The sequence below is a fragment of the Morchella importuna genome, assembly GCF_003444635.1.
Source record: "Morchella importuna strain M04M26 chromosome Unknown Morimp01GS003, whole genome shotgun sequence".
NCBI lineage: Eukaryota > Fungi > Ascomycota > Pezizomycetes > Pezizales > Morchellaceae > Morchella > Morchella importuna.
In genome coordinates, this window is record NW_025763400.1 from 398,853 (window position 1) to 419,847 (window position 20,995).

Sequence of the window (20,995 nt, forward strand, 5' to 3'; positions counted from 1 at the left end):
CTGGAATGAATGGTAAAGGTGTTTTTCTTGCTAGGTACAATAAATTAATTGATAAGGGTGAGGAGATCTGCGGGTAAAGACCACTATTTTTACTGTATATTAGGGTGAGCGTTTTTCGACACGCGGAGGATAAGAAGGGCGGGGCTCTCCTCGTTCGTCTAAAAGCTCATTTAGAAAACACTTCTCAAAAGAAAATTAGATATCCCTTTTACTGGTCAGATACATCCACATCTAGGTACCTGCTGTTCAAATTTGAATTAGCCGGAAGACCAATTCGACGGGTTGCGGGTGCATGTTGGGATTCGGACTTTACCTATATGTAGTTACCGGCGGTAATCCAGCAACAAGTAGCTTTATCTCGCAGATTCAGTCTTCGAAGCATACTGTATGACCAGATTTTTTTTCGGGTCCGTACGTATGATGTGTTATCTGTTGTGTAAATATTCCAGGCAAATGTATTACCCACAAGATCACTCGGCGGTGTGTACATGTGCCAAGGCTCACATTGTAGAGGGCTTCTGTTTTGGGCTACACATGTATGCTTGACGCACGCCAAGTGCGAGGTAGATCACACTTTACTCTTTGTGTAAGCATATCCTATCACCAGTGTCGTATTTCTACCTTACCATGCATGCAGTCTTAAGGTCTACTACCTACCACCCACAACCACCATTTTCATCTGTCCATTACATGAAGCTCCACCCTTCTGTGAGCCACAACCACCGTAGCAATCCAGCTCTCTCCAATCATGGCAGAAGCAAATAACAATCAGTTCAGCGATGATCTAGAATACACATATAACTTCTATCCACCACCCCCACCTCTTCCCCCACCTCTATTCTTATCCTATCCACCTCGCTCAAATACCCCGCTAGATATCCCTCGCGAATACCGCCCTGAGTTTCCTGTGCTACGGGATTTGTCGGACGATGAATTACTAAATTTAACCGACCTCGTCCTCTTTGAACGGCAGAGACAACATGTCGAAACTCTGAGAGAGAAGGTCCGATATGTGGATCGCCTAACGGCCTTTCTGGAGCGTGAAGGAAAGTTCGGCGTGGGTGATATTTTCACAGAAGAGCTTGGGATTGACGATACGGAGGAGAAGAAGGGAGCTGGGCAGGGAGCTTCTAAAGAGGGTAGCTATAAAGGAAAGGGCAAGGCAAAAGAGGTCGAGGAGCCAGAGCTCGGAAATCGAAGTTCCCCCAGTCATTCTTTATTATACAACTACACTTCTGATCTGCCTCCACCACTCCCGTCGTCATACGGTGTATTTCCTACCCCGCCACCTTCAATAGTTTCCTTCTATCAGCCTTTATACACACCTCATCAGGCTGGCGGTGCCAGGTACTCCCTTCAAGCCTTAAATGACCCAGCCCATCAGATTTGTGGGCCTTTACCTGCGTATGAACCGTCTTCAAAAGACACAAAAGGCAAAGAAAAAGAGAAAACCAATGGAAATAGCAAACGCAAAAACAAAAGTTCAGATCCAGAAATCGAGAAGCGATGGGTTACTTACTGCCAAAGCCGATTCAGATACCAATGGGAGATGGCACAAGCAGACTCAGAGATCATGGTTTTGGAGGCTGCCGTCGAAGCTGTCCTTCAACGGAGGAAAGGCGAGATAACCGGTGGAGGGGGACTACGCCGTGAAACTTTGTTCGAGGTCAACCGTTTACGAAATTTACGTATGGGGAAGGCCAAGAAGGAGGGGTCCTTGCGTTCAAAGGCTACCCTAGAAGCCTCTGGAAAAGGGATTGAGGGACCAATTATGAAACTTCCCACAGAGCTCCTTCACCAGATATTTTCTTACTTTCGTCCTCACCACTTGGCATCCTCACATGCTCTCGTTTGCCGTCGTTGGAATTACATTGCTACGCCTATAATATATAGGAAAATTCCTTTTGGGGATTATATGGAAGACTACTGGGTCGAAGTTGGGCGTCGAAAGAGGTTATGGAAGAAAAAACAAGAGAAAAAAGTAAAAAGCCTCGGCACAGAAAAGCCTTACGAGATACCCAGGATTTATGATCCTTTATATAACCATGGCCATAGGGTTGCTCGGACCCCGAGTGCTGCATGGACAATGAGATATGGGCATGGCTTGAGACATGACTGTCACTCGGAACAGGATGAAGATGATGATTCCGGGTATAATGACGAGGAGGACTTCTATCCCGACGGAAAACAAGGAGGCACGTTTCCTATTGGTGGACCAGCGCTAGTTGTCATGCCTTGGAGCATGGGTATTATTAGAGCCATTAGGTATTTATATCTTCTTTGACGGCTGAAATAGAATTTCTGACGAACAATCTATATCATAGTAACCCACACCTTGCGAAACATGTTCGGCAAATAGATTACCAAGCCTCTTCCTACACATCATTCCCCAACCATAATGAAGCCGGAAAGGTCTTCTCTGATCTTACAGACACACGCCCTATGCTTGATCAACGCTTCAGAACTCTCGAAAAGCTCGTACAGCTTGTGAGAAAGGCTGTTAGGCAGTGCACACGTGTTGAAGTTCTCAAACTCAATTCGGGGGACGAGAGAATTTCAAATGCCTTGCTTGGACTTCTTAAATGGAGCCCTAAACTTGAGAGTTTGAGTATCATCAACACTAATTTACGACTGCTACAGTTTTCTCGTGGATCTGGGAAATGTCAGGAGGGATTAATCTCGAGAGGTGATGGGAAAGGAAAGGGCAGGGAAAGGCCTAGGGAGGTGGAGGGATTGACCATTGATGAAGGACTAAACCTTCGACAGTATCTGCTTGACTCACAGAACCTTTCTGAACCGCAGCGGGGTGGGTTGAGGATTAAAGTAAAAGCGAAGGGGGCCCCAGGAGACGATTTTTACCTCCCATCTCTCAAGCGGATCCTTTTCTTCAGATGTGGGTATCATCCACAGCCTCAGAAAGACATCGTAGGGATGGAACCTCCTGTCAGAATACCGCCTCCAAGACCTACAGACAGGGTACAGGCTAGTAGAGATCGTGAGCGAAGGAGGAGGAGAAGATTCAGGTTCAGAGCAAAAATAGCTCGGGGTGAAAAGAGAGCTTTGGAGAAAGTGGTCTTGTTCCTCCAACGTTGCAATAACCTAGAAGAGTTGAAGGTAAAGGGATGTCAATTTCTCCCAGAAGCCCTAGTCGATTCTGCACTTGTTTGGGAGATCATCGGGGACGAAAATGAATCTGTTCAAGAGTACCCGTTGACTCTAAACAAACTTTCAACTGTCACCATCCGTTCCTGTGGGACATACCTTCACGACCGCACACCTGAGATATGGCTCTCTTCACCCCCATTCGAAAGGTTTTTCCTACGGCACAAGGCGATCAAACATCTGGGCTGGAATGGTTGGATTCTGAATCGCCATCTTCCACTAGAGGACTCTGTGTTTTCTCGGGTTGCGACACATCTTGGTCGTACGGTAACCTCCCTGAGCATTGCACACGGATACGACGAGGAGGTCTCAAGAACAGCACCAGACAGTTTGCATCGTGTACGTCTTAGTCTAAAACGATTTAACTTGCTCTTAAGACATTTGAGGCAGCTTGAAACCCTTGAATGGAGAATGTTCCATCTTCCTGTGGGCAAGATGATGATGGGGATCCGAAACTTGCGTCGTTGTCCAAAGATGAAAAATCTTCGCATCGAAGGCGTCATAGGCGTCATTTCACAGGACGAGGCGCGTGAACTTGTTGCATGTATTCCACTTTTAGAGAAACTACGCATCAGATGGCGTCCAAGACCGGTTGGATATCGAAGAGGCAGGGCGGCGCCGGGAATGGGACCACTTCCACCAATATGGGGTGATGAGGTTCTTATGGAATACGAATCGTCACCCTCTCCGCCTCAGATACCACCGTCGCCTGATGTTCTCAACTACGCAATGCCCCTTCCACCTCATCCAGCACTTATGGATAGTGATTTCGAAGACGATGATTGGGGTGGTGAGTTGAGACGAGAACCTGAATGGGTCGCTGCAGAAGAGGTCGCGCGGATATTTGCAGATGCAAAACACCTCAGGGAATTATATGTTAACATCCTTATCTCAATGCCTGTGTCGATGGAAAAACATATTTCCTCTATGGACCTTCGTATAGCAGATGAAATCCTGCGACCTACTAGAAAAGATTCCTCTGGGCCTGGGGGACCGACCATAGCATATCAGCTGCGCAAGAGCTGGCTCGAAAAAATTCGGGAGACAGCTGTTGCATTTGCAAGGAACTCTCCAAGCTCAGTCAGAAAGATAGGACTGGGCTACTTCGTCGGTGTTCAAGGTCTCAACTCGGTCGTCACTTTGGATAGAAACCCTGATGGCAAAGTAGTTGGGTGGTCTGCAGACCTGAAGGGTGGGAGAAAGGTTGGCGAGATGTGGAGGGAAGGAGTTGATGCAGGCCTTGCAAGTAGTGGGGATTCATGGATGGATGGTGCATTTAAAGAGGTAGAGGAAAAGGATTGGTCGGAGACTAGGAACTGGACAAAGTCCAGGGTACCTACGAGACCTTTCAGGAGATAAAAAATTATCGATATAAGTAGGAATGAGGGGTTATCAGGTTTTCTACAAGATTACAAAAATAGACATCCGAGATAGAATAGCGCGGAAATCATCTGGGTGGAATTTCGCTTTCATGACTGTTTTTTTTTCTCTCTTAGGGAAACGGGTCACGATTGAATGACGCTGTATGGCTTTTCATGTCTTTTTTTTGAGTTTCTAGGTATGGCTTCTCATGTCTTTTTTTGAGTTTGAGGTTTTCCTTATCTTAACTTGTAAAGTAATGGTTACGTGTTCGGGTCTGTTCATTTAGTTTTCTACATCATGTCTATTGCGAGTTATCCATTAGTCTTTGAATTACCTGATGTTAGCTGCTGTGGAATTTCGGCCACTCTGAGTGAGCCGGTGGGGAAATAACTTTTACCTAAACAATTGTAGTTACATCTAGCTGAATAAGTAGGGCAGTAACTGTGTGATACTAAAATCTCACTTGTATGGGACTAAACGAATAGAGTTAGTACGTATCTGGCTCTCTGAAGCGATTGTATTCCTGCCAGGTTGTTTTGATATTTAATAATGCAAGTAGATAAAAGTTCGAGAGTAAGGACAGGTATAGAACTAATACGTTGACGGGTGGTTTTTTTTTTGGTATAGGATACCGTGGTTTAAAGGAAGGAACAATTGTACAAGCAGGCAAGAATATTAGACCCCACCCAACTTTGACTCCCGTTGCATTTGGTTGTTTTATATGGTTTTGGCTAAGCCTCAGTTTCTAAACTTGTTTAGTAATATTTGCCCCGGGGGTGTGTTCTCCGTAATGGGTCGCAGAGCATTCTACACTCTTACGCATTGGCATCACCCTTTGTCGCGCATTTTGATCTGGAATAATATTATCTGCTTTAGCATCAGGCAGCTAAAAATTCATGACCAAAATACGACACAATTCAGCGAATCATATCATATCACTCGATAGTGGACAGAGGACAGTATCTGTAATTACCTCGCCCGGTTTTACAGCCTATCGAATTACATGACGATTTTAAATTCCATCACCAGGCTACGAAATATTTTTGCTCCAGAGCTTCATACATGTAACTTGTGATTGGTCGAATCAGCGGGCTCTTGAGGATCAGCAACATTAGCCAAGGCCTTGAACGAAAGTTTGCCCACTCAAGGAGCGAATTCTAATACTACGCATCGATCATCGACAACTCAGTTCTTGGCTTTCCAAGGTATGTAACTCATGGGCTCAGTGATTGCATAAGGAGGATCCAGGAAGTATTACCACCTCAATTTCAGAATTCCAAAATTCCTAGGCGTTTATTACGAAGGATCGACAAAGTTGTCTACTCTATATATCGATTACTAGACATGCATATTCTCAAAACCACTGCCGGCGGAGAAAATATCCGATTATACGTGTGTACTCTATGTAGGTACATGTGTGCGTACTTTTTGTACTCAGAGCAGATCAGGTAAGTATGTATCCAGGTTTTGGAGAGTCCTAGCTAACCGAGGGAATTAACCGACCCAGATGGAAGGTCCCCTACCTACTACGCAGTTGTTATTATATTAGCCAAGATCACCTGTAGCATTTGCAGGCAAGTACTGGATGATCCATCTAGATATAGGCTGGGATCTTGATTAGAACCGACTCTATGCGTAGAGAAATTTAGTGCACCTAACGCTATGCGATTGGTTCATGATTTCCCCGGCCAACCCAGAATCGAGCTAGTTGCCGGTACGAAGATGACGATCTTTCACAGCGCAAACTAGAATCATAACTTCACGTATTAAGCACCAGGGAAGAAAGAGGGAGAGAAAAAAGTGCTCCCCTACATATCACTATCAGGCGCCATGTAGGTCAGATAATATAGGAGTGGTACCCCCTCATATCCTTGCTGTGAAACACAATATTACAGTACCGTACTCTACGTTCAAACCCCGCTAATTTCTCTGCCAAAGTAATTACATTTCAAAGCGCTGGAAATGACCCCTTAGTTGATGTATCGACGCCAAATTTCTAGATATATCATTACCGCAATTAATAATTCTTACACAGAACTGGGGTATACCTGCTACGGGTACGGTAACTACAGGTCACAATCAGTCACTCGAGTCTAGTATACATATTATCGATGCATGTGCACGTGCGTATTATATTCAAATGAACATCTTTCTTCGGCGTAGAAAGGAGCTATATATATGAACGTGTATATTTTAAACGATTGCATGGAAAAAAGCTCCTGATAGAGACTTGGGTAGGCAATCTCCCGGCCGACTCGCCGTTTATAGGATCTACAAAAGATACAACTTATTCTAGATTCCTGTTCTTATATTTGCATCTTAGATTCTACCTTTTTTGCCTAGTGCATTATGACCACTAATAATGACAGGTTGTCGGTGGGATGCGGTGTAAGGAGATTTTGACATGATTGAGAATAGACTAACGTACTGATCGATAGTAGAGCATTCTTTTATAAGTTAGCGAGCAATAGAGATTACCATGCTTGAAATAATTGGTACTACTGGCCTGTCAAAGTACAATTACTCTAGTGTGCATATGTACATAATACCGCATACACATGTAAGTGCTCTACTCTAGAGTACCTATGTACTTGAAAAGCATTTCTTTTGGTGGTGACTGCCGGCCTCCATAAGCTAGTACATGTACCCAAATTGGCTGAGTGGTATTACTAGCTTGAATCTACTGCCGTACGTTCCCGTAGCTACAGTCGTCTCTGGGTCAACGACGAAACCAGTTCGATGGCGAATAGGCCAATCGGAGCCAATAAAAGCCAACAAAAGCGCCCCGACCCCTTTGCTTTGACTGACTATCAGCCCAAAAAGTAGCCACTCGTCATCGAGCCGGGTTCGTCGTTGACCCAGAAACGACTGTAGTGCCAGAGGCACTTTCTGTAAATCTTCACATAAGGGCCTATATTACTATATAGTTATAATACATACATGTACCTCGTATAATTGTAGTGAATCATCTCATATCTATTCGCAAGATATAATACAGAACGTTTTCTCTTAGTTTTAGACAACAAGTTTGGAATTTCTACTGGCAAACAGATGTAACCCCATTACTGGACGTTCCGGTGTAAACTTGCAGGGTTGAGTAATCACGTTAGACTAACACCAAATCCTCTCGAGCTCTTAAGGTGTCTTTCCTCATCTGACTAGGTGTAGATCCTGAAGGAACTTGTTGTATTGATCAATGATATTCACAAGGATCTCTATGATCCGGACGCCGAAGACACCGGAGTTTCCCCGTTGCCGACTAAGCCGCAAAAAAGAGGGCGGATAAACAAATTTGAAATAATCCGGCTAATAGTTTTCACGGGTAGGCAAAAAGAGGGTTTGGATAGCTGTCTTTCTCGGATAATTTCTAAAATTCTACGACATAAAACTACATCATTGTTGTTGTGCGTTCAAGTTAGGGTGATGTGTATAGATGGACAGAAGAGTCGATTATTCCGATTACTATCGTTCCCTCTAGCTCTCCTCCCGAACCAAACACAAAACGTATAGATGTTCTCTAGAGCTAGGAGAAAACATAAGAATACAAAAAGGGTAAATACAAAAGTGGGCCGTACGCTAACTACACGTGTGATATATCTGACAGTACGTAAATATATTAATATTCACAATTGGTGAGGAGGCGCAGTGTATGGCCGCTGAAGTGTCAAATCCTTATTCAGAGCTGGTGTTGAAGACGGACGACGACGATTAGAACCGGTGCCATCCCCTGCGTTGTGCCTTTGTTCTCCGTCTCGAGTACCTTGATTATTAGAAATTAAACATCAGTAGTTTCTCCAATATACCTTGCATGCCCGTGATAAGCAACATACAGCTTTGACTCAAGTCATCTTCATCGTTTTTACTCCGAAATCTATTGAAATCTGTCGATAAGTGCCAAAACCGTAAGGTTCTGTTGTTCCACCTTGATTCTCCTGGATGCCGTGGTGATGATTGGCTTGCTGCTTCGCGCTCCAACATTGCCCATGCCATGTAACCTTGCTGTTTACAGTTAGCGTGACAACCTCTAAGTTCAATAAATTGGTATTTCACTTACACCTAAAGGTTCTGGAAGAGAGTTCGGATCATGCGCATAATACACCCCATTCACTAACTACTTATCTATCAGTACAGCTTCCTTTTAATATCCGATTAAGAGAAACACACTGTACGGGGGTGTTCCGGAAGAGATCTTGACTGTTCTGATACTGAGCTGTGTGCTGGATTTGTATTATTGGGGCTTTGGACGCTAACGTTTCTTGGTTGATATCTTATGTCATTATTTGGTTGGCATGAATCTCCGTCTGCGTGTGATGATAATATGTAGCTATTAGATGTATCGGTGGTAGTGGTTGTTGTTTGAGCACCGAACGACTCTGTCGCGGACTGTGAAGCAGGACCGCTTTCTGCAGCTGTAGTATCCGCAACAGGATCTCTACCTCCAGAAGGACTTTTTCGTTGGGGTCGTTTCTTCGACCGCCTTCCCCAGCCTATATATACTGCAACCATCAGCTCCTACTCTCTCTCTCACATGCCGGAACGACTTCTGAGATATAGCTTAATCAGGAATTAAACAAGCAGCGAGGGGAAACCGATGGCGGCCGCTCTTGCAAAGAAGTGAAGAAGATATTGCTACTACCGGTCATAGATTAACAGAAGCCTTCAGAGAAAGCATATGTACCCAAAAAGTTTGGATGATTTCGGACAGCACCAAGCAAACAAATGTCTACTGGAGATGTTGATGAAAAGATTTGTGTATTGGAGTTATGTGAAGAGAGGGCACGCAGGCCTTGCTTCCTAGTTTTAAAAGGTTGGGGCTATTGAACATAATTATGAAAGTCCCACCCACCTTCATCCGAGCGGGCAGGCTAGCTGCATGTCTTAGCAACAGGGATACCATCACTGCATGTTAAGATCAGAAACTCCGGTGATATGCAATGTGAGCAGCAACGGACCTCTTCTGTGGAGTAATAGAGAGGTTGGTGGGGTCTGACAGGAACGTTATTGAGAGGCGAACTAATGCAGCTGACTATTTCTGGTCGAAATTCAACAGTCCGGGCTGGGGGGCCGACTGGCCGGATCGACCAAGTAGGTATACGAACATTCACTTGCAGAGAGTAGATGTACCTACGGCATTTGAGATAAATGTTTCTTTTGGTTTTCGTGTAAGTCAGCTATTCATTCATACACTATTCGTGAGTTTACGCAAACCTACTGTACGGGTTCAGGGTCCATGTACGTAACTCAATGAACGTTGTTTTTGTTGCACATACATGTATCTTTAATCTAATTGCAACCCATACGTTTGTTCAGGAGACGGAAATCCAATTGAAAAATCAAACTGGTTTATGCAGTTGAATGGCCAATTGTATAGATTAACAACAAGGGCGTAAGAAGACATGCAAGAGTGCTTTTTGAGTGGGAATTGCAGTTCACGTTATTTGACTGGCGCGAGTTCCTGCAGCACAACCGAGTGCGCACTGCTGGAAAGATATTTTATTCACACCCTGTTACGTATGTGGGGAAGGTTGTGGACAGGTTGATGGTGCATGTTTTACATGTAGGTACTCTGGAATATTAATGTCAGCAGTTGTTCCGATTCAACATAAGGTAATGCCGTGTCCCAGGGCTCCCCAGGTAAAAGGAATGTGAGACTGACAGAGACGCAGCGGAACGTTTCTCGCTTAAACTAAGTTCCCGGACCGCTCAATGCTACTAGATGGCCGGGCGGATAAAGACACTCACTCCCCTTGTCTAGCTGACGGGGCGATTGTAGAAAAAGGTCAACTTGAGGGACGCTCAAGGACGCCACTTCCGCGAGAAGCCATTTTCTGGACAGCCTTGTAAAGTTGCAGACGGGCCGCATGCATTCGTAGAGGTTTGAAAGACGCCTTCGAGTGTACACATAGTTACCACTGGCTGGGTATTGTAGGCCATGTTGCGTTCTGAGGTCGGAACAAGCCAACTCAGAATATGCACAAGATGATAACGATGATGTATTGGATACAAGGTGGAACCTAGGTCTCTACAACGAGTAGCGTGTTCTCCAGCCACTTGTCCACAATAAATGTATGTGTCTTCTCCAGGTTTTGACCCGGTTTTCAGCTGTGTCTTCTGATACATGTAAGCCATACCAAACATACATGTACAGGTAGCCTGGTAGTACTACATGTACGTACCCAGACAAGCAGGTGTCTGTATCTACTTACATGTATAGTACAAACATAGGATACTTGTAGGCATAGCAAGTACATGTACTTCCATTCCTATCTGAAATGCATGCATGTACATACTTATGTACACCCATAGATTTGCAAGTGATTCAAACCACCGTCCTCAAATCAACTGTGCTTCCGAGACATAAGTACTGCGGTAAGTACTCAACCAAATACGATGATGTGGAGACTATAGCTACTTTGTATTTAACAGTTAATTATCCTAGTAAATTGCGTGAGAACCAGGATGTCGGAACTTGGATTTGTGGCACCCATTCTTCAGCGCTGGGAGATTTTCTCAGAGGACGCCCACAACTGGTGGATAAGAGCGGATTTGTGGGGTCTCCAGGAATCCCGAAAGAGCGTCACCAAAATAGATATACCTAGCCCTTCCTGCAAATCTTCCTGCAGAGATATCACACACGCAAATAAGATGCTGAGTCGCTTCACGCGGCAGTTGACCCCAGCTCGTGTCTCTACAAATGCATTATGTGGTTGATACTAGCCGCAACAACCCCCGCTTTACCCTAGGCCTACATGCCATGGGTACACTTCATGTCTAGAAAGCTTGAACAAGCGTTGTCGTGAGTTCCTGGGGGTTTATTGTAAGAGTGATCAAACAATTGCTGGGATTCAAGAGAAGCAGTTCTCCAAAGAGATTGATCAATTGAGCCTGAAGTATGCACGTGCTCGTGCTCGATCCAATGAGATTATTCAAACACCGAGATCCATATATTTTGTGATACACGACAATACAAGATCACTAAGTAAGATAAATCTACAAGACTATGATGATTACTAGCATCTACATACATTTGGTGATACATGATCTTCCTAGATACCTAGGGTTATCATAGGGTATAAATACACTAAAGACTGAACGAGTGATATTACATGAGTATAGGCCATAGACTGGCATGGGACTCTTCCTACCCTGGCCCAGGATAAGTATTGGGAGTATTAACGGATTTGTTCTTCCATTCGAGCTCATCCCATGAAAAATCTTTCTCTCCAAAGCTTTTACGATTGGGTAGAATTGAAGGGCACATTGCAAATAGGTATATACATCATGCATCGCGGGTGAAATCCTGTTCGTGGAAATCTCTTCCAAGCCAACACTGACCGTTTTACATTTTCTTTCAAACAAAAGCAAAAAAAATTAGCCACGTTTCTTCTCCCGGAAATTTTATCTCCTAGCTACCAAGATCCTAAATCACGCCTTAATAGCTTGATTCAAAACCTGATAAATCTATTAGTAGGATAATTACGACTGAGTGCTACACATGAAACGCCAGCTAGAATCACTGAAGATGATAAATAAAAGAATGGTTAGTTAATTGGATCTTAGCTATGGGGCCCACAAAAGATTTGTCCAATATTTTCTTTCCACATGTTTTGAGCTATGCGGCCTTCCAAATTCTCGTAGGCCCAAATACAATATCGTTCATAATTATATAATAGGCCTGTAGGCATGCATAGGTGACTACAGATCATAGCGTGTCTTCCCGAGCTTAGATGGCAGATAAGGCCGGCCTGAACTCCCCGGGTCCAGACGGATGTAACTTAGGCCTGTGAGCTAGGCTCCAATAAAACCATATGTTTTAGATAGATGTGCATATATAGCTGTTTTAAACTAAGCCCACAATGGCATCGTCGCCGTCAGGTATTTGGAATATTGGAAAAGAAATATTTCGTGCCTCGCAATGGGGACTATCACTACGTGGCAAGGCATGAGGTATTAGCACGAGATGAATCAAACAGAGTAGTTTCGACGTTAATGGCTGCACTTCTGAGAACTGCGGATTATCCTCACGATAAGTTTGGTCATAGATTAAGGAGTTGTCCCTTCATGCCATCAGGTCAACTTAGTGAGGGAAGCACAAGATCTTTTTCTGCTCACAATCGTCGTTGATATTTGTACAACGTTAGACAGCATGAGAAATTAAAACAAACAGTAGTTAAATCCTGTGAAGGGTTAAACTTCTAATGAGGTTTCAGTTATAAGGCGGCATGCACTATCGATCGCCGTTTGGTAAACCCATCAAATAGAAATGACGCATTTAACCGACTGATCGCCCGCATCAGTCTTCAGTCCCATGACTTTTTTCTTTTTTTTCCTTTTCAATCTCATGTTCCAGCATTACTATTCGTTCTCAATGTGTATGTACAATCGAGAAAGTAATCATTGGCACCATGAGTAAGATAAGAACATGTAATTGTAGACATCAAGGCCACGCTATTGGCTACCCGGTCAACCCGCAATTAGTTTAAACTGGGTGGGGGTAGCTCATGATCATTAAGAGACAATTTTCTTTTTGAAGATAGGCAATTTCGTGGCTAATCAAATCTCAATGAATACTACGGGGCTCAATACTACATGGTACTACCGGTTTATTACTCTAACGAAGAACTATCTTTACTCAAGAGGCCGCGTAAAAGCACATGTACCGAGTAGATGCTATATGTAGTTACATCAAAAGTTTTATACATGGTTGTCTAAACTCCACAGGATTTATTTATACTCTCTTAATGATTCACTGTTATAGCAAGTTAGCCAATGAATTGGCAACAAATCGGAGATTATAAGATACTGTATATCTGTTCCAAAAAATATTGTCATCATATGGTAAATGAATTTCTTGTCAGCTCACACATGCTCAGGGCATCCTGTGACAGTTTCGGCGCCCGTAATCACTGACTGTCACTCGATCATCATACATACACATGGAAACGTACCCTGTAAACCGTTTTAAGTACCTGAATATTAACACCAATGTCCAAGCTCCTTGTATTCGTTCAGTCATGAAAGCATGCTTATAGAGAATTATGCACATGCTATGGCCGTTACAACTTGTAACCTGCAAAACTGACCAGCCTTGTTACAATAAATAAATAAAGATGAACTCGAAAGAATCTGAAGAAAATCATCGAGAACGTCGAGAGAAACGCGCGCTCACCAGCATCATTATACAAGCTTTGAAATTCAAGCAAACAAAAGGTGGGGAAAATGAAATAAACCCTCTCCATATCCAGAAAAAATACTTTTGATATCCAGCAACCTGCCACCCAAATAATACGCCATCATTTTAACATCAAGGATTAAAAGAGAAATAAAAGAAAAAGATCCAGAAACTGAAGCATAATGCAGAAGAAACGTTTTAGCTAAACAACAGCGGGGATATACAATATAAGACCAAAAGCATGAGATAAGGAGATACATGTATCTAGCAATCAACTCACCCAGCATCGAGTCTTCACTAAGACATACATACATGGATTAAAATTGGTAGGAAATGAAAGAAAGAAATACCTTCAAGAGACATCTTTGAAAAAGCATAAGAGAGAGATTTTGGCATTCATGAAAGAAACTTCAAAATAATGTGAGAATAGGCTTTTAAAATCCAAACGGGTCTCCAACCGCCTCAAACCTTTGCAGGGGAGTCGCCAACTTTCCACAATACTCTCCCCCCAGCTGTAGCACCCACACCTTTCTTTCGGCGGGTTATTTCAAGCCCGTTCCCGCCATGACCAAACGTACGTAGGACGCTTTCCTCCCAATGTAAATCCTCATGGTCAGGGCTCTTGTCACTTGGAAGTGCTGGTGACATAGATGAATCGGATGTATGACCGTCGGCAGTCCCAAGGTCGCTACAAATACTAAGCCTCCGGTCTCTTTCAACCTTGAAACTGTACTTGCGTCGCCTCTCTCTTTCGTGCACAACCGCCTTTGCAATATCATATTTTTCGAATCCCTTCCAATCATTGACCCTAACACCAAAACCATCGTGCTCCAGTATAGTTCTCAGCAAACCGAATGGTACACTTAGCAAAATGGTGGAATAAGCTTGTCGAATTTCGGCTGGCCCATTAAATCCTCTATTTAAAGGAGAGATCGGGGTATTAACCCCGGTTGAAGAGCGGTTAGGCGCGTCAGAAAAGCGTACGAGATATTTGCTTGCGGGTGCTCTAGGATCAAACTTGAATGGCTGCGGCAAATTTTTAACTAGGAACGCGACAGCTTCATCGAGCATATTCTTTGCAAAAGAGCCATATCCTGCACTTGGTTCGTTGATATCGTTGGTGAGTGCCTTGGCTTCAGCTTCTTCATTCGCATGGAGCGCAAAATCTAGAAGCCTCTCAAGAGCACTCCCTTCTAAACGCATTCCCCATCTCCTAATTCCCCATACTCCTTTCTCTATAATTTCGTCGATTCCTAGTAAGGTGCCAGTGGCCAGCAATGCAATACTTCTGTCCAACATTTGCACCTCTTCGCTTTTGCTGCTTTCCATGATGTTTCCAAGGGATATCGATTCGGTTGAGTTATTGCTCTCTTGGTGAATACTTCCTTCAGAGGGATTGATGCTGTCAGGAGTGGAAACTTTTCTGAAATTACCCGCCTTCTCAGTGCTTGCTCTAGTCCATTCTAGCGTTCTATGTTTCGAATGACTAGGATCCAAATACGCATCAAGTTCCCAATCTGCAGCCCCGTATAGCCACCGTAATGAAAGCAAGAAGCTATCGCGGTTGATATATTTATCGTTTGTTTTCAATAAAAGAGTAATCTTTCGGCTCGATGTGATTTTCGCCTTCCTCCCCATTTCCGTTTGATCAGCCCACATGCCAGAGTCCCTTGAATCTTCCAAGGCTGCTTCGTTATTATTGACCTGATCTTCAATCAGACGGGCCAATTTTGTTGACCTTCCCAAGATAAAAGAGTGCGCGTTAAATTCTTCGGCGTTCCAATCATTCCCTCCTCTAGTTTGATTCACCGATAGTTTCACATCGGACAACCTGTCACATAAATAGTACCCCAACGAATATGACTGCAATCTATGAGCTGCGGCAGTGCCCTTATCAGGCACCTCGAAATTAGATTTATGAGGGCGTCCCATTGAAGGGTCGAAACCGTTCGGCTGCCTGTTTTGATTCCCATCTGAGTGCATCATGCCATGACGACCCATATTAAAACCAGGGTTAGATAGTTCAGCAGGCATAATCATGTTTCCAGTTGGCATACCGTTGTATTGCTGATCGTTGTCGGGTGGAAAGAATGAAATGTTGCGAAGAAGCGGGTTACTCTCAATTATGCTAGTTTGCCTTGTTTTGTTTTCCTGTGATGCAATTAATGCATTTTCGAAAGCCCGGTCTTCTTGAGGATGATTCTCATTTGAGGGATTATTGAAGTGGACTACATGTTCATGAGGCGGAGGGGAGAAAACAGACATGTGGTGCTGGTGCTGCATGTCCATGTGTACTGGAAATGAATGGGTTGGGGTAAACGGAGTTTGGGGATTTGTGCTACCGCCCTTCTCGGAAGTTTGACTTGAACTATCGAATGTACCATGTGGTCGGAAAGGAGGGGGTGGTGCAAACATTGTACCTGTGTTTGGAGGGGTCATGCTGCTATGAAATTGGTAGAGATCTTGAGGGCCACGTGAAATGAAACCCTGATGGTGAAAAGGCATGTGGTGAGGATGGGGGTGGTGCGGTAGGAGCGGATGTGGAAGAGCGTAGGGCGGGTATCCATCAGAGAGTGGGCCATTCTGAATTGGTGTTTCATTGCCGTTTGTAGTGTTTAAATTTTTATTAAGGTGGAAACCATTCTCTTGGATGTTCTCATAGAAAGCTGGGTGAGGGAACGATAGGAAATTAGGTTGGGAAACCATCTCCGGTCTCATTGTGTTAGGGTAAGCATGATCAGCACGAGTCTTCAGAGCTACCAGCTCATTGCTGTCTTGTGATTGCAACTCCATTTTGGCTTGCTGGGATGAAGGAATCTGGTCTCCCGACTGAATTCCAGCTTCTTTCGCATCCGTGCTATAGTTTATCAAGGAAGGGATCTGATCGACAAAGGGCCGAGTCATTACTTCGGCGGGGGGAGTTATAGGAGCAACAGGAGGCTGATGGTGATGGACAGGAGAGGTCGCCACCTTGGCTTTTGAAGCAGGCGCGAGTTCGGTCATCACCGGTTCGCGGCGTGCGGCAGGGGGGGACTCAGCCTTTGTCATTGTAGTGGATGAGTATGTCCTCTTTGCCACGTGGGAGTATGAAAAACTCCCAGAGCCTGTAGTTTCCTTACCCCCAGTAAGCACAATAGGCCCGGTGTCCCTGGGAAGAGGTTTTCCAGGAATTCCGGGCTTAGGCGGGAGGCTGGAATGTCCTTGGAGCCCGCTCCCACGCCCAATCCCTTGGGCAACGAATTTCCTCACTTGCTTCTGATGATGTGCCATCGGAAGGGCTGGTAAGATTGAGATTACGGAACGAATCTGGGTCGGAGGAGGACGTGGAGGTAGTGAAGATGGTGATGAATTTAGAGGAGAAGATGATGGGAGCTGTGATTTCGGGGGAGTAGGAGGAAGTTTATCCATGTCGTTAGATTAGGGGCGTATTCGTTTGTTCCTTCTGTATAGTCGATGGACGAAGAGTTAGTAAATAGCAGAGAAGTGAAGCTGGAAGATCATAATTACAATGTATCGGGGAGTTTGATCGTAGATATCTCAGTTTTGTGGGGTTGTATGTTGATAAAATGGTCAGCAAGAAAGTGCGTCAGCTAGATCAAGCTTGGTCCAGGACAGGTGTATACTATTAAGCTGGGCGAAGTAGAGTAAAAGGATAGTTGTTAACTTGTACGCAGAGGATAGATGGAAGATAGATGATGACAACCCGCGGAGGGGTGGCTAAGGAGGGGTTAGCAGCAGCTCTGTTTGGACGTTGCGCTGTGAGCCTGAATTTGTGCAAAAAAAAAAAAAAAACACATCATTTTTCAGGAAAATAAGACAAATACCAATAACACCAACACTATATAAAAACATCGAATTCCGCTCTTCGACTTTATTTACAGACCTCCTAAACGACTTTATTTTCAAATTCTTTCTTTTTACTTACTGCTGACGTGTGCGATAAGTAACTGAGTTGGGATAAGAGCAGAGCCTCATCCATCATCTGGCCCAGTTATCCAGGAACAAGGATCTAGCGCAGGGACCAGCTCTACCCCTCGATCTTTATCGAAACCTCCCACCTTCACCATCGATAAGCCTTCTCATCCACATGGCAAAACCTCCGGATCATACAAGCCTAGTCTCAGGATTTTGATCAGATTACCCGCGGCACTTGCACTACCACTACCATTCACAATTTAATTTTCAAATATCATAACCCTAACCCTATCTTCTACCAGTACGTTTTGTCATGGCCTTTTCCAACCGGCAGGTACATACGAATATACACTCTCGAAAGAAATCATATAGACGCTTTCACGGGGGTACGGTCAACACGGGGGTACGGTCAATCTCAAATATACGCCGGAGTGATGTATGATACGCAGGGAGTTGATCGACTACCTCTTTTGGTTTCCATACAAAATCTTGGAATTGACCACACCCCCGTAAAGTCGTCTATGTATAGCCTTTGGTACTATCCAAATATAAATGGCTTTGGAAAGGCCAAAAGTTCAGTTGTTTTCTGATCGGGTTAGAAACTAGAGCGCGTACAGTAATGCATTCCTGAGCTCGAGCCTAGAGAGGTTTGGGTTATGCATTCATCGAGAAGAGACTAACTAAGAGAAGCCTGCGGCAGTTACTAATCTACAAACAGTTATATTTAGGAATTCCTCAAGAAACCTTTAAACACCAGCACTGAACCAGTATATTTGCTCTTTCATCTGAAGAGTTTCCCAACCCCTCCAGTTCTCAGCGTGAAATTCAAATTGAGCAGCCACGACTACCGGGAAACCAATGCGCCATAGGTAACTCCGTGGTCCATCTCAAGTGTCAATACCTCGTGATCATCGGGCGAACTATATTTATTTGTGTGTTCGGGTAGCATCTCTAGCACCTACGCTTTCCCGGATTAACTGCGTTGATATTGATGGCCCTTAGACATCGGAATTCATTCTATAGTTAGTCAATGATTCGTCAATGCAGCGTCAATCGCGGTCATGAATAACGAAGCCAAGAGGGCATTTACTCTGTCTCGAGGCTGAAGTACCTATTTCAAAGCTGTCATTCTGGACTACTCAATTTTTTTTGATAGAGGGATTCGTTCGGCTTTGTTCGCCGGAGAAGATTTGGTGGCTATGCACACAACGTCTAGTTCATCAATGCGCTTTTCATACTATTTAATCACATGAAGCCTTAGATCATTCTACCGATGTCTCAAAGCGGATTTGGACATCTAAGGTATATGAAAATGAGGCCCCATATATACGAAATTCACTCTGTTTTTTTCGAGCCCGAGAAGTTACAGCTGAAAACCTCATATACTCTGGATAACCACATAAACAGCGGCGAACCATTCAGAGATCAGACCCTCAACCCCGAATAGATACATATAGTTCTAAAATGGGGTCTAATTTCGTCTAAACACGCCTCTAACATGAGTAAGTTTCTATTGCTGACTTCCGGTTTGCACTTGCATTGCCATTGTGGCCTTTATCTCTCCTTATCTAGAGTCTAAGCCTGTCTACATATATGTATTCACAGATATCTTATGAAGTTTCTTACATGTAGCCTAAACGAGGTTCTAAGAGATTTAATGATCCAATATAACAGCAGACTGGATATATACAGCGCGCGCTCGCAACAGACCACAAAAGCAACACCATTATTACAACGTGTAACTTACTTGAAACAAGATCCTACCTAAGATTAAATGCTGGAGCCTTGAGGCGAGCCATCCTGAAAGGATCTGCCCCCACCTAGAAATCTTACCCCGGTGGAAAACACGTGAGTCGCCTGACCGAGTGATATCTAGTGATTACACACACCAAAGAGTGAGACAGGGGCGTAGAACGTGCTCAAACATGATTTCGCACATCTGACCCGCTTACACAAAGGGTAAAAAGGAAACTGCTTACATGTACATAGAGTAATTATCAGCTAGTGTGCATTACTACATGCACATCCAGGGATCAAAATCACTAGAATATACATTAATGTTATCCGTAAATTCAAAGACATATAACCGTGCTACTAGATACAGTCCTCGAGTACCACGTTCCACAACTATAAATACCTAATTGAGGCTATATCCATAGAAAGAATACCGTGGTACCCCCTAATACCATTATGGTAATTTGGATCGCGTGTTCAGACGTGATTGACTATACTCAAGCACTTTGTTGCAATGCAATGGATATCTATGTGTGTTCATTAAATGGATATTAAATGCTAAAACTCTTCTTACATCTACTTTACATAAAAACTTAAGTCATTAATCATAAGCCTATCTACCCAAGGCTTAATCAACTGAGACCCAAAGACATATATGGAGTTCTTCATCTCTGGATCACTCCCGAAAGTGTGTGTACTAAAATATGATCATGCATAGGTAAAGATCACTTTGATGATAACCAGTAGATCAATCCGGATAGAGCCCGTGGAACCTCATGTCTCTAGCCAAATTCTATAACCACAGACCAAGGAGGCATGCACTATCGTATATACACTCAAGTGCTCAATTTCCCAAAACCATTCCTACATTTCCACCACTGCTGTTCCTACTACTGCCTATATTAGCATATCTCTCTAGTACCTAAACGGGATCCAATGTCAATCTCACATTCGAACCTCCTCTCTTCCTCCTAGGAATCGTTCCGGGATCCAGTTGTTTGTTGTGAACCAACCTGTGGTGTTGTGTCATATTATCTTTCCTAGCGAATCCCTTTTGACCCTTCCGTGAGCATCCCGGATATGGGCAGTCATATTGCGGTTTTCCGTGTGCATCCCGGTAGTGTCGTTGTAGTTTGTGTAAATGGGTAAATAGTTTATTGCATTCGGGTTTGAGGCACGGGTGTTGTAATTGATCGTCTGGATTTGATATTGATCTATGCGAGGTTAGCCAGATATGCGCTGGAGTATGATGATTAAATTTCAAGGCGACGACTTGCATTCCTGGACTACTTGGCGCTGAGGTCTCGAACTCGGGTGATGCCATCGCCTCATATTGAAAATTGCAATCGAGAAAATTCTCATCTTTGGGCAAAAATTCCCCTTCTTGTCGCACAGAAAGTACCTGCTGTTCTGAAGGTCCGGGACTATAGTATGAATTTTGAAAAATAAAAGTACTATTCTCAGCACGAAGCCTTGGATCAATCAAATTTTGGTCCGCCATCTGTAGCAGGCTGCTGATATTGCGATAGTTTGATGGCAGTATGCAGAAAACCTCTCGGGACTGCAGGACAGTCAGCGCTGTTAAGAGCTGATATATCAATTTCTAAGATTTCCCTGTCTGTGTCATGCGCACACGCACAAGTAAATCAC

General features: G+C 43.9%; 4 protein-coding genes across 4 annotated transcripts; 1 reads left to right on the forward strand and 3 right to left on the reverse strand.

Moving 5' to 3' along the window:
• Positions 1–748: 748 nt before the first annotated feature.
• Positions 749–4,521, forward strand: LAJ45_01626 (uncharacterized protein; the record flags this gene model as incomplete). The annotated part of the gene is made up of 2 exons (XM_046111219.1): positions 749–2,265; positions 2,325–4,521. The coding sequence occupies 2 exons, from the start codon at positions 749–751 to the stop codon at positions 4,519–4,521; spliced, it is 3,714 nt and encodes a 1,237-aa protein (XP_045975163.1).
• A 3,626-nt stretch (positions 4,522–8,147) lies between these two features.
• On the reverse strand, positions 8,148–9,167 carry LAJ45_01627 (uncharacterized protein; the record flags this gene model as incomplete). Its single annotated transcript, XM_046111220.1, has 6 exons — positions 8,148–8,284; positions 8,355–8,523; positions 8,579–8,635; positions 8,689–8,718; positions 8,776–9,020; positions 9,161–9,167. 6 exons carry the CDS (start codon positions 9,165–9,167, stop codon positions 8,148–8,150), a joined length of 645 nt encoding a protein of 214 aa, XP_045975164.1.
• A 4,925-nt stretch (positions 9,168–14,092) lies between these two features.
• Positions 14,093–17,104, reverse strand: LAJ45_01628 (uncharacterized protein; the record flags this gene model as incomplete). Its single annotated transcript, XM_046111221.1, has 2 exons — positions 14,093–14,104; positions 14,165–17,104. 2 exons carry the CDS (start codon positions 17,102–17,104, stop codon positions 14,093–14,095), a joined length of 2,952 nt encoding a protein of 983 aa, XP_045975165.1.
• A 3,128-nt stretch (positions 17,105–20,232) lies between these two features.
• On the reverse strand, positions 20,233–20,669 carry LAJ45_01629 (uncharacterized protein; the record flags this gene model as incomplete). Its single annotated transcript, XM_046111222.1, has 3 exons — positions 20,233–20,235; positions 20,295–20,559; positions 20,623–20,669. 3 exons carry the CDS (start codon positions 20,667–20,669, stop codon positions 20,233–20,235), a joined length of 315 nt encoding a protein of 104 aa, XP_045975166.1.
• Positions 20,670–20,995: the final 326 nt, after the last annotated feature.